The 14,505-nt window shown below is 38.0% G+C and overlaps 1 protein-coding gene across 4 annotated transcripts in view; it reads left to right on the plus strand.

Moving 5' to 3' along the window:
• LOC307124065 (MSL complex subunit 3-like) overlaps positions 1 to 14,505 on the plus strand; it is a 166,800-nt gene that overhangs the window by 106,373 nt on the left and 45,922 nt on the right. For 3 of the 4 annotated variants that reach the window (XM_079813053.1, XM_079813050.1, XM_079813052.1), the window contains one exon: positions 10,424 to 10,536. In XM_079813053.1, the coding sequence (XP_079669179.1) occupies positions 10,424 to 10,536 (113 nt within the window). Of the gene's footprint in view, positions 1 to 10,423; positions 10,537 to 10,963; positions 11,973 to 14,505 lie in introns of those variants that run through there. The other variant, XM_079813051.1, reaches the window with a different exon arrangement.

The following is a 14,505-nucleotide window of genomic DNA, read 5'->3' on the forward strand; positions in this document are numbered from 1 at the left end:
ATGGTCTATATACTGTTACACAACTTTCTCAACTGTTCACTTGAGACAAACCCGGCCATATTTATGTGCATACTCGTCAAGACAGCAATTTTGTACATACATTTGTGTGTTTTTGACGATTTAAGCGCAATTTACCCGCAAGTTGTTTGTGAGGATCCTTATGTGTGTGCGCTTTAAGTGTGCATGAGCACTCCATCTTTAGGAGAGCATGCGAGTACTGAGTGGTTTAACTCTTACAGGTCTGCACAGTTTTGGGGCCCTTTAGAAGTTTTGGCATGCTCTGACATTTGTGCTTTTTTCAGTTGCTTATAAACATATTAATGGCAAAAATGTCCTCACACTGTATTCAACACAAACTGGGCTACCATAATATGTAAGCAACATGTATGTACATGCTTGTATTTTTGAAAGAATAACGTTTATGCATGTTTTTTGAAAAAACTAAAAATGCAAGTCTCTGAATTAAGGCCACACACAATACAAACACACAATAGATATGTGTCCACAAGACTTTTGACTAATGGGTGTTGTTGCCTAGAATTTTTGCTTCAAGCTGATGTGAGAATCATTGTTCCTGCTCATTCACATAAAACAATATATTGATTTCAATTTTGTAAGACACTTTTTCTTCACAAAGCCCATATGTGAGGAGGTGTGAGCGATCATAAATAATGCTGTGATTTTACACCTGAGAGAACAAAGGAACTGCATAGTGAGCTGCATAACAGGTGTGTGACTGAGGGGGATCTAAGGAACAGGACAAAATAAATATATATATTTTGTAGTTTATTTAGAATATAGTTAACAATATAAAGTGAGAGCCAAAGGCACAATGTCCTATGTGGGCCAGTATCAGGTCACTATGATTTTCAAATCTGTGAGATAAAAGAGAAAAAAAAAACCACATCTGTGAGGATACTGATAACAGGATCAACTATTGTATTAACCTTGATATTATGTCCACTCTTAACAAAAAACATGATTGCTGATACTGCACAGCATGTGAACAAAATTTGTATAGGCCTATTATATTTAAATTAAAAGAAATTAAAATTAAAATCAAAAGATTGGACACATTACTATTTTTAAGGTATTAAAGTTTAAAGTTCATCAAGCGTGCATTTATTTGATCAACAATACAGAAAAAACATTAATATTGTGAAATATTATTACAATTTAAAATAATGGTTTTCTATTTTATGCTTTAAAATCAAATTTATTTTGTTGATGTAAAACTGATCAGCCATTACAGTCTTCAGTGTCACATAATCTTTCACAAATCATTCTAATATGCTGATTATTCTTGGATTAAAAAAATGAAGTAATGGCTGATGAAAATTCAGCTTTGCATCACAGAAATAAATTATATTTTACAGTATATTAAAACAGAAAACCGTTATTTTAAATGTTTTTTTTTCTGTATTTTAGGTCAAATAAATGCATGAGCATAAGAGATTTTTCAAAAACATCACGAGACGCGCTCCAGTTCATATGCAATGCATGATCGCGCCGGCATTTCATGATTATAGGCTGTATTTGCTTCTTATTTATTAAATCCAGGCAATTGGCTAATGTAACATTGATTAAAATTAAGATACAATTTATACAAACAAAATTCATTTTATAGAAAGGCTGTCTACAAAACAAAGCTTAATGAAGTGGTCAAAATCATGTCTGACCCACTCCATGTCTAATGACATATTGCTCATTGTAATATGTGTCCTTTCTTACTGATCTGTGCACTTTTCATAATCAACATAGATTTGTGAACAAAAGCTTTATTGATGTGACACCAGGGTATTTTACAGTAAACACTTCATAATCTGTCTAAAACAGGCCAAATAAATCTTGTCTAAACAGTCTTATTTCTATGACATTTTATGTAGCATATGTGTTATATTATAGGGCCTATAAATGTTAATCTGCAGTTAAATACGTCACACAGACACATGCAGGATTCATATTTAAATGGTCCTTTGCGGTTTAATATTCACAGATACTAAGTCAAGTCAAGTCAATTTTATTTATATAGCGCTTTTAACAATGTAGATTGTTTCAAAGCAGCTTTACAGTGTTAAACAGGAAAATAATGCAGCATAATTTTATTCAGCTGTATAGCCATTCTGGAGAAAACGCTGATGTCATCAGTTCATTTCAATTATCATACAGTGACAGTGTGGGCTTTAGATCAATAATTAGATCAGTAATTTAGTTTATATGGTTAATTTAGTTTATTAATTAGATTTATTTCTATGTTTAGTTGAAAAATGTATTGTCCCCAACTGAGCACGCCAAGCCAGAGGCAACAGTGGCAAGGAAACCAAAACCCCATTAGGTGACCTAATGGAGAAAAATAAACCTTGGGAGAAACCAGGCTCAGTCGGGGTGCCAGTTCTCCTCTGGCTAATTAACAAACAGCGTAGTATTATTAGGGGCCAAGCACCGAAGGTGCAGGCACCTATTGTAATCGTTAGATTTCTTCTTATTATTATTATTCCGCCACGGAGTCTATGGCAGCCCATAGAACCGCTTGCGGGAAAGTTGTGAAATTTGGCACACAGATAGAGGACAGTCCCAGCATTAACCACACCAATTTTGGAATCTCTAAAACAATCCCTCTAGGGCCACCACCTGTCCAAAGTTTGCTCATATTTGTGCTAATAACTTTTGAACCATAAGGGCTAGAAACAAAATTCTTTTTTCCTCTAATTCCTTGGCTCAAGCCAATTCGATTGCACCCTATGACGTCATTTTCCGTCATAATAATTTTCCCGCCATTTTTATTTAACTGAATAACCTACTTTTGCGAACTCCTCCTAGGCTGTTGCTCCAATTTGCACGAAAATTGAACCAGATCATCTTCAGACCATGCTGACCAAACCGAATTAGACTCGAGATGATTAGAAAAAATTCTTATTGAATAACGCTCGAACGAAATCGACAAAGTGCCCACAAAAATGAAAGTCAGGCCCTATCTCCGCAACGCTTTAGCATATTCTAACCAAACTTGGTGTGTGTTATGCCACCCATGACTTGAGGCTGCCTGCAGCGTTTCGGCGCAGTGCCACCTAGTGGTCCAGAGATACAAAAATTGGATATTTTTGATTATAACTTCAGAACGCTTTAGCCAAATATCACAAAACTGGTCTCTTTAGAGTCGGGGCATCACGCCGAGCCATGCCATACCCAATTTTCCCATATCAACCATTTTGGGCGTCGGCCATTTTAAATTTTGTCACAAAGTGCTATGTTTTACAAACGCATTGGCGTATCGTTACGAAACTCGGTGTGTGTCTTTGTCACCAAGCCCTGAAAGTACACAAAAAGTTGCAAGGCAGACAAAAGTTATAGTGAATTTTCCAATAATGCTAATAACTTTTGATTAAATTTGACTATTGTCATAAAAATGGTTTCAATATATTCCTTGGGTCATGCCAAGAACATAGATCCCAATTTTGCATTCTGTTCGCCATTTTAATTTCCTTCAGAAACCTACTTTTTCGAACTCCTCCTAGACTATTTGCCTGATTTTCACCAAAATCGAATCGTAACATCTTCAGACCATGACAGCAAAAAGTTATTAATTTCGTGTCAACAAACAAAACCGTTTTCATATACTGCAGCGACAAAGTTGAGCCATGATGCCAAAATTACTCTTGAGGCTGTATCTCTGCAATGCTTTGACATAATGACACCAAACTTTGCCTTTGTCATTGTCATCTCACTCTGACCACACCACATCAATTTCGTTACTGCGCCACCTATTGGTCGAAAGTGACAAACCATTAAATGATATTATTAGTGACTGTATATGTGATTTTTCAGCCATTTTTGACTAAAATCATCTTAAAATGCCTTTAATTGCTCATTGTTGCAGTTGGTCTAACCCTCCCAGCCATGGTGGCATGTCTTGTCTAGTTCTTTGCGCTTGGCCCCGTTAATGGCTGCTCGCAGCTATATTTATTATTATTATTATTATTATTATTATTATTATTATTATTATTCTGGCAGCTTTACAGGTCAGAGGTCATAGTAGATCGGAATATTCGAGGGACCGGAGGCAACATGCTGGAGACAGGTTTATTGAGGATGATGTTGATTAAATAATTATTAAAGTGCAATATTCGAATGATCGGAGGCAACACGCTGGAGACGGGTTTATTGAGGATGACATATCGATTTAAGTATTATTTAATTGTAATATTCAAACAATCGGAGTCAACACGCCGGAGACGGGTTTATTGTCGATGAGGCAGTTGCAGGGGGAGTCTAATCACGGTCTCTGCAGACACTTCGGGGTCCTGTGTTGGTCTTCTCTGGGCGCAGGTCCACCATCTGAACTGGATACGGCCCGGATCCAGCTGACTGCAGTAAACCTCGGGATAAAACAGAGAAACTATCATTAGCGTAGATGCCATTCTTCTGATGATGTCACGAGTACATCAGGTGTTATGTTAAGTGTTCCCGTTTCCGGCTGACCTAGTTAATGCAGCCTAACAATCATTTCATACAAAAAGTGTTTTATGTGTATGCCACACTAAAGAGATGTGTTTTTAGTCTAGATTTAAACTGACAGAGTGTGTCTGCTTCCCGAACAATGTTAGGGCGACTGTTCCAGAGTTTCGGTGCTAAATAGGAAAAGGATCGACCGCCTGCAGTTGATTTGGATATTCTCGGTATTATCAACTGGCCAGAATTTTGAGACCGTAGTAGACGTGATGGAGTATAATATGTTAAGAGCTCGCTCAAGTATTGGGGAGCTAAACCATTTAGTGCTTTGTAAGTAATAAGCAAGATTTTAAAATGTATGCAATGTTTAATAGGCAGCCAGTGCAGTGTTGACAGAACTGGGCTAATATGGTCATACTTCCTGGTTCTAGTAAGAACTCGAGCTGCTGCGTTTTGGACCACCTGGAGTTTATTTATTAAGCGAGCAGGGCAACCACCCAGTAGAGCATTACAATAATCTAGCCTTGAGGTCATGAACGCATGAACTAACTGTTCAGCATTTTGCATTGAGAGCATGTGCCGTAATTTAGATATATTTTTAAGATAATAGAATGCAGTTTTACAGATGCTAGAAACACGGCTTTCAAACGAAAGATTGGTATCAAAGAGCACACCCAGGTTCCTCACTGACGACGAGGACTTGACAGAGCAGCCATCAAGTGTTAGAGAGTATTCTAGGTTACTACTTGTAGAGCTTTTTTGTCCAATAATTAAAAATAATTTTTTTTCTGAATTGAGTTGCAGGAAATTACTGGTCATCCAATGTTTTATATCAGCTATGCATTCCGTTAATCTTGTGAATTGGTAAGTTTCTTCAGGGCGTGAAGAAATATATAGCTGAGTATCATCAGCATAACAATGAAAACTAACGCCATGCTTCCTAATGATATCTCCCAGTGGTAGCATGTACAGGGTGAAGAGTAGCGGTCCTAGCACTGAGCCCTGCGGTACTCCATACTGAACTTGCGATCGGTGTGACATCTCTTCATTTACTGCTACAAACTGATAACGGTCGCATAGGTATGATTTAAACCATGATAAAGCAATTCCACTAATACCTACATAATTTTTGAGTCTATTCAAATGTCTATTCATGTTGTGGTCGATAGTATCAAATGCAGCACTAAGATCGAGTAACACTAATAGAGAGATACAGCCACGATCGGATGATAAGAGTAAGTCATTTGTAACTCTGATGAGAGCAGTCTCAGTGCTATGATACGGTCTAAATCCTGACTGGAAATCCTCACAGATACCATTTCTTTCTAAAAAAAAACATAATTGTGAAGACACTGCCTTTTCAAGTATTTTTGACAGAAAGGGTAGATTTGAGATTGGTCTATAATTGACTAATTCTGTAGGATCAAGTTGCGGTTTTTTAATAAGTGGTTTAATAATAGCCAACTTAAAAGTTTTCGGTACATATCCTATTGACAAAGATGAATTAATGATGTTAAGAAGAGGATCTATGACCTCTGGTAGCATCTCTTTTAATAGCCTAGTCGGTACAGGATCAAGCATACATGTTGTTGATTTTGATGATTTAACGAGTTTAGCCAATTCTTCTTCTCCTATAGCAGTGAATGAGTGTAATTTTTCCTCAGTGACACTACAATACTCTGTCTGATGTGATACTGTAGTAGACGGCTGCATAGTTATAATTTTCTTCCTAATATTATCAATCTTACATGTGAAGAAGTTCATAAAGTCATGACTGCTGTGCTGTTTACAATCATCAGAAGTTGAAGCTTTATTTTTGGTTAATTTAGCCACTGTATCGAATAAATACCTTGGGTTGTGTTTGTTTTCTTCCAAGAGAGTTGTGAAATAAGCAGATCTAGCAGTTTTTACGGCCTTTCTGTATGTGATCATGTGCTCTTTCCACGAAATACGAAATACCTCTAGTTTTGTTTTCTTCCAGCTGCGCTCCATTTTTCTGGCTGCTGTTTTAAGGGCCCGGGTGTGCTCGTTGTACCACGTACCATGTGTCACGGCGTTGGACTATTTTCTTTAATCTTCTTTAAAGGGTAACTAAACCCTAAACCAACTTTTTTTAGTTAATGATCTGTAATACTGGGGCTTTATTAATGCTGTTCATTGATTCGAGTAAATGTTTTGACATTTGAGTGTAAAGTGTTTTAATTCTATAAAATATGGTGTAAAACCGCCAAAGTGCTGCCCTCTTAAGGTTGAACGGTGGCTACTGCAGTTGAATTTTCCTATTGGACATTGTGGTACATCGTGACGTAGGATGGTACTTCCAACGGCTCACTATCCGCGCCCCTGGCGCGAGCTCACCACACCCTCAGAAATGTTTTCCCCAATCACATGAGAAGAACGGCTTCACTCCAGTATGAACTGTCATGTTACATGAAGTAGAAACATTATGAATGAAACTCACTTGACACTTGCTTTAACATTGTAATGAAGAAAATACGGTTAAATAATGCAGTTGTCAGTACACGTCGGGCTTTTCTTGCGATATTATTGCCGCCCGTCATGTGTATAGATCATTTTCATACATGAGACGCGCTTTCAAACCCTGACAGGCAAGTGGTTGCCGCGGTAACGAACAACAATACCATTACGTGCTGGCGGATATAGTCTAACTTATTGGAGGAAATCCGTTTATAATAGGCTTTTAGGTCTGAACTTATTGATTCAGTTAATTTGAATGAAAATACATCGTATGTATATCAGATATCTGATCTATTTTTAGTGGCATTCAGTGTGTAAGGATTTGACTGTTCATAGATTAGGTCAGTTCTCTTGCGCTGCTGCTTCACTAGCATCGTCTGCATCGGGAGTTAACGCAGTTTGAGCCAGCGGCTCGCATTTATAAGACTCTGGGTCTGTGTCTACAGACAATTCACCCTCCTCCACTTCAGGTGAAGGTAGGAGAATGACCGCTCTGTTACAAAGCTGGCGTCACTCCAGTCATTCTCCATCTTTGCGACTCGCGAGTCAGACAGCTGTCAATCAATCCGTCACTGCGGGTCTCAGGTGCACACCCTCCGCTCAGCTCCGCCCTCGGTTCGTCCCCTCTGTCTCCGCTGGGCTCTGCCCACTTTTCCAGCATTTTTCAAAAATTGCCAGTGGGTGGAGTTAAGCTCTGAGCAGGGGTTTAGTTACCCTTTAAGCGAAGAGGAGCAACTGTGTCTAAAGTACTGGAAAAGAGAGAGTCAATAGTTTCTGTTGCAACATCGAGTTCTTCTATACTATCTGGGATGCTGAGGAGATGATACTGATGAGGAAGATTATTTAAAAAGCAATCTTTAGTAGCGGCAGTGATTGTCCTGCCATTTTTGAAGCGAGGGGGCGGCTTTGCAACCTTCGCTAAATTAAGTATACATGATACTAAGTAATGATCTGAGATGTCATCGCTCTGCTGCATAATTTCAACGGTATCAACATTTATTCCATGTGACAATATTAGGTCTAAAGGTCTAAAAATGATTATGGCGATGAGTGGCTCCTGACACGTGTTGCCTTACTCCAATAGAGTTTAGTGTGTCTTTAAATGCTAATCCCAATACGTCTTTTCCGTTGTCTACATGGATATTAAAATCACCAACAATTAGTACTTTATCTACGGCCAGTACTAACTCTAATAGAAAATCAGCAAATTCTTTGATAAAGTCTGTATTATGCCCTGGTGGCCTGTATACAGTAGCTAACACAAATGTTGAAAGGGTTTTATCATTTACACTACATAGCGTTACATAAAGCACCAAAACTTCGAAGGAATTATATTTGAAACTAGACTTCTGAGTAATACTGAAGATATTATTATAAATTACAGCAACCCCTCCCCCTTTACCTTTCGGACGCGGCTCATGTTTATAACAATAATCTTGGGGGGTGGACTCATTTAAGGTAATGTAGTCGTCAGGTTTTAGCCAGGTTTCTGTCAAACAGAGCACATCTAGATTATTATCTGTAGTAATATCATTAACAATAAGCGCTTTTGGGGAAAGGGATCTAATATTCAGCAACCCAAGCTTTATCAATTGTTCATCTGTATTATATCTTTTGTTAATTTGTTGGACATCAATTAAATTTTTACTGTTGAATGGTTTTGATGTTTTTTTGTATTTACTAATTCGGGGAACAGACACAGTCTCTATATAATAATATCTACAGTATATGAAAGAGTCTCTATGTGCTGGGATTTATCTGACTCCGGTAACGTGAGACAACTAGCAGACGGTCGGTTTAGCCAGTTTTTCTGCTTCCTGACCTGGGCCCTAGTGAGTCAAGGTTTAGCTCTAAGACTATGTGCCAAATTGCTAGAGAGAAGAGCGGCACCACCCCAAGAGGGATGGATTCCATCCTTCTTCAACAGGTCAGGTCTGCCCCAAAAACTTTTCCAATTGTCTATGAACCCTATGTTATTTTGCAGACACCACTTAGTCCTGTGCAGGCCCGGCTCCACGGGGAATCAAAAGCTTGGCCCTCTCTGGCCCCATGCCAAATAGCCGATTTCAATATTTCAGCCCCAGATTTTGAGAGAGATCATGGTTTTCGGTTACTTGTCATAAAAAAATCTGCTTGTTATTTAGAAACTAGAAAGCCTTATTTAAGTCTCTTTTTTTTGTTTAAGACAATTTTAAACCTTTTCGCGGAAAGACGCGCAAGAACTCGCACGCTGTTTTTTTCTGTGCGCACACCCAAAGCACGAAAAGAGAGCCGCGTCTGACAGTTCCCTTTTGCTTCTCATGTTCACGCATCACTTCTTGAGAGTGATCGTTTCTGTGACTTTTTCCATTAAACTCTGCAATCTGAAGGGTTTTCAGCGCTCTCTCCCGTCTCACTGTCATAGCGGGGCAGAAATGTCACCAGAATGTGTGGAAAAAAACTATTTAATGAGTTCTTGTTCTTTGGTCTCCGGCTTTGTGTTATTTCAGGGTTTTGATCTTCTCTCGACTCTTTGACTAGGCTAGGCATGTTGCATATTAATTGTTCTAGGAACCTCAAAATATATTAAAATGTTTGTGTATTTTGTGCTACATGATGTTCTAGTTGAGGTAATTTGTAGCATAGGTAGGGCCCAAACATTAACTCAAGCCCAGGGCCCCCCAGTCCTGATTCTATTTATTGGTGCTACTGCTTGTAATTTGTTAATTTGTTCTTATTTAGTACTGATTGTTTACTTGTCTTAATATTTATTAAAATACTAATAAATTTTTTAGTAGTGAGTGAGGCCAGTGTAAATTTTTGCAGGCCAAGTAAAAATCTGGACCAAAATGAACCTGTAGAAAAGCTCCTTTGCATTGAGCCTCGCAAATATAGAGAGTTCCTTTCAAGACCTGCCTCTTTTGTTATAATTTTTTTTTGTTATTAAAAGTTTTGTTACTGGGAAAAAATAAAGTTAAAAGTCTGGGCCCACCAGGAATTTCATTTGGCTCACCCTGCATCTCAAAGCTGGAGCCGGGCCTGGTCCAGTGCCGCACCAACCAACATAACGTCATTGCCGTATAAACCAATGCAAATATACTGTCAATCAAATAAGGGCCACAGGACACACACGTCAAATGTGTGGATACACATTACACAGTGTGGATAGTCAATCGTTTATGTTTCAATCGGATACACAAATAATCTGATTTGGACTGACAGTGTTAACGTATTGTAGCCACAACCTACTTCAGTGACTTCCACCAAGGAAATGGGTGATGAACCTCCTGAGTCCTCTAACACTGCCTCTTTTTGTGTGGGCATATCCTCGGGGTTGAGAAGTGTTCCTTCCACCTCCAGACTATAATTCCTGTTGAGGTCAGCATGTTACCTTCCTGACTCGTAAAACAGCTTGTACCAGTCCAAGTTTCTTTGATGCTTCAGTGCCCATAATTGCAATGCATATCTATTCACTGCATAGCTTGTAATTACATATGTTTCTCTACTACTTATCCAGAGACTCCTGTTCACAGTGGCTCCTCCTCTCCTTTACCCTTGACACCGAGCAAGGATTATACTGGAGGGCTTTTCTCAGGGCTGGAAACCCAGAGGAACTATGAACTAAATGAGGTGAGTCCTAAACCCCGGTGTAAGAACTCTCAAGTCTTGCTTTACTTTACAATAGTAAAAAGACTATTAGACTTAAAATCTGATAACTTGTATATAAATAATATGGCAAGTGAAATGAATGTGTTTATAACAAATTATATGAAATTAGAGATGGAACAATTACCGGTTTCAAATGTACTGACGGTTAGTAATATTGTTTAAAATTTAATTATCATTAAAACCGTGTTTGATTATCACGATTTTGAAAACTCGCGGTAAATCCTGTCCAGCCAGCATCAGTCTGGCGCAGCGTGCAACGTTATTTTTTGAACGAGAAGAAATGGCGGAAGGCAGTGACAGCGCTCAGGAGATTTGAGGTGTGTTCATATTTTGGCTTTTACAAAAGTCCTGAGGGAAACTTAATTGAGGACTGTCACCCTGTCTGCAGAACATGCAAAACGAAAGTCTGCAATAGGAGGAGAAACATAAAATGTGCCGAGTCATCTCCGTGACCATCACCTGCTGTTGTATAGCGAACGTAAGGCAAGTGGACTTTGATCTCAATACCAAAACTATGTCTGGGAAATAATTGGACAAAAAGTTTTGAGTTGAAATATTTGATCTCACTAACTTGAAATTAATGTGAAGCTTCCACGAAGATAAGTTCACAGCACAAGTGGCTTTGAGCCAAAAACGAACAAACTAGTTCAAACAAGACTAGGGAGACATTTAAGGGATACTAATGTATATTCATTGCACACTTATTACACAGATTTACTTTACCACATAAATAATTGACATATTGAGATTAATGTTTTAAATCTTACCTGTTTATAAATCCATTTTGTACAGTGTACAAACAATCGTCTAGAAGAGATGATCACAAGAAGTTATAGTAATAATTATAGTAGTATTAATAGTAAAGTCCTCTGATTTCATTTTCAATACAATCAAAAACAGAGACGCAAGTTGCATTTGAATGAAACGAGAGAGCGCGTCCGTTGTGATACATGGATGTGCGCTGTTATAATGTGTCTTTAGTTTTATTAAATTTATAAAAGAAAGATACGCTGCCCTGAGTCATTCCAAATAAAACCGAGCGGCTGGGGACTTATCGTGTGGGCGGAGCTAAAAAATCATGTTGCAATCATGGAATGTCCGTGTTTAGCATGGGAATCCAAGTCTTTAACCCTCTGGAGTCTGAGCTCTTTTGGGGCCCTTTAGAAGTTTTGACATGCTCTTACATTTGTGTTTTTTTTCAGTTGCTTATAAACACATTAATGGCAAAAGTGTAATTACACTGTATTCAGCACAAACTGGGCTACCATAATATGTGAGCAACATGTATGTACATGCTTGTATTTTTGAGAGAAAAATGTTTATGCACGGTTTTTGAAAAAACAAAAAACTTTGTTTTAAAATTAAGGTCTCAAAACACACAATAGATATGTGTTCACAAGACTTTTGACTCCATCTTGTATTTCCATAGAGTTTTTTCTTTATACTGATGTGAGAATCATTGAGCCTACTCATTCACATAAAACAATACACTGATTTAAAATTTGTAAGACAGTTTCTCTTCACAAAGCCAATATGCGAGGAGGCGTGATATCTAATGAATAATGATGAGATCACCTGAGATAACAAAGGACATAATAGCCCGCGTTAATGAGCTGCATAATGAATGAGCTTCAGGTAGGCCTATGTGACAGAGAGCAACAGAGAGCAGACAGGGTGATAAACTTATTTTTTTGTAGTTTATTTTATTTGGAATGTAGTCAACAAAGGCCTATTATATCTTAAATGATCAGAAGATTTGACTACACTTCAAAACACTTCACTTCAAAAACTGCTCTTCTTATTTGGTATTTTTTTCTTGTTTCCAGACCAAATATTTCAAATTCTTACATCAAGATTAATTTACTAGATAAGTAAAAATTGCTTGCTTTGGGGGGGGGGGGGGGGGGGCTGGGATCAAAATGAAGTGAGTTTTTGCTTAGTTAGTTAGTTAGTTAACTTTATTGTCCCCAAGGGGAAATTCTACTTGGGCACAGTGCAGAGTTGCTTCATAAAGGTAGACCAGATAACTTAAAACATATTATCTGTATTACCTGCCATAACAAATTATGATTTATTAAACCATAATTTATTATTTATTACACCAATTTATTAAAACACAACAATTAATGAGATTAAAACCATGTTTTTACTCAAAACTTACTTTATATCACAAGTCAAATGTTATAAATAGCCAAGCCAACATGGGATAAATAACACATAAGCTATATATTGTCGTGATTGTGTGTTTATTATCTTCAAACGTGTCTATCTGCATGTTATAGCGATTTCTGGAAGCTGTTTATGTCAGAGAGAATGTCACATGGTTTCTTCTTCATGCGTGCTATATATGGACTACATGTGCACGGAGCGCCCTCCGGCTGCCAGTATGAACTGAAAACACAACAGATTGAAATAACACTTCTCTGTATAGAAATTTGACACAGACATATGGGAATCTATCAATATTTCTCCTCATCTGCACACTTTTGAACTAAAAGCCCTGAGGGATGTTGTTTTGTCGTGAGTCTTCATGAGGATGATCATGAGAATAGAGGAGTTTTTTATGAATGACATCAGCTGACGCTCATATTCCAATCAAAGGTACCGACGCGGTTTTCATATTCATAACTCCTGACACATATTAACAAATTACGTCACTATATGACTTTGAGAATAAAACAGGTCAAAATGGAAGCTTGAGTCTTAGATCTTTTAAATGATGTATAGTTTGTCAAGGTAATTACTTACATCTGACAGTAATTTTGAGCTAATTTAAACAAAGAAAGCTTCAGTGCGTCCTCGCGCAGGTTTTTGCGTGTAATATTCACAGATGCTTACAGAGTAAACTTTGCCTACTTACACACAGCGGTGGAATCCGTTTCTTTCAGAAATTAACAGCTTGTCATGGAGAATTATTCCAGGATTATTAAACGCGTCTCAAAACAATGTAGTTGTAGTAGGAATGCAGTACTTGATGTGTTAGTTTGAGCTGATGTGTGTGTGGGCGTTGTCTCCTCCGGAGCCTCAGTATTTGAATTTCAATTGAGCGTGCGCTTCGTGGGCGTGGTCGCATTAGTGTATAATGAGCCGCTCAGGAACGACTAACATCTTTCTGCTTTCAACCATATTACATAAACACAGCATATTTGTTTTTGATTTGGTTTACTGTGTTTAAAACCTGACATTTCAGCGTTTCTTTAGACATATGTCTCATGTTTATGAGTATTCACTTAGCTAGAGGTCATTTTCTGAAGACTATCTGAATGAACGTCTTTGACAGAGAGGCTGCAGAACGCGCATCATGTTTGATTTTTTTATTTTGCAAAAAGCACAACAATTTGTTTTTATTGTGACTGTAAACAAAAAAAATAGAAACAACAGATTATAATGATGTATAACACTTGCCTGTATGATAAAAAAAGACAGAGTTATTTGAGTCTCTTTGGCACTGATAAGAAAAAAAGCAAGCCAATCACGCCGGCGCGACGGCCGACTCGAGAGGGTTAAAGAAAATTTCATTTTATGATGTTTTTTAACATTAATATGAGTTCCCCAAGCCTGTATATGGTCCCCAAGTGGCTAGAAATTTTGATGGGTGTAAACCGAGTTCTGGCTGTCTTTCCTTACCTTTGAGAAATTGACAGCTCAGACGAGCTGATCTGGAATTTTCCTGTTATGATGTCATACCAGGAAAGGTTACCTCCCCTTCCTCTGCTTTACCCGCCCAGAGCATTCGGAGAAAATGGATTCAGTTTATGTCTGCACAGGCTTTACAAACAGTCTTTACAATATGGATTTGACAGCACCGCGACAAACAGTGAGTAACAGTTTTCATTAATGCCTGCTCTGTGATCAGTGATATCTGATGTGTAGCTAATCATTCAAGTTCACTCAGACTTTCTTTCTAGATCGTTTAATGATCGCCGTCTT

This window comes from Gobio gobio (genome assembly GCF_949357685.1).
Source record: "Gobio gobio genome assembly, chromosome: 3".
Taxonomy (NCBI): Eukaryota; Metazoa; Chordata; class Actinopteri; order Cypriniformes; family Gobionidae; genus Gobio; species Gobio gobio.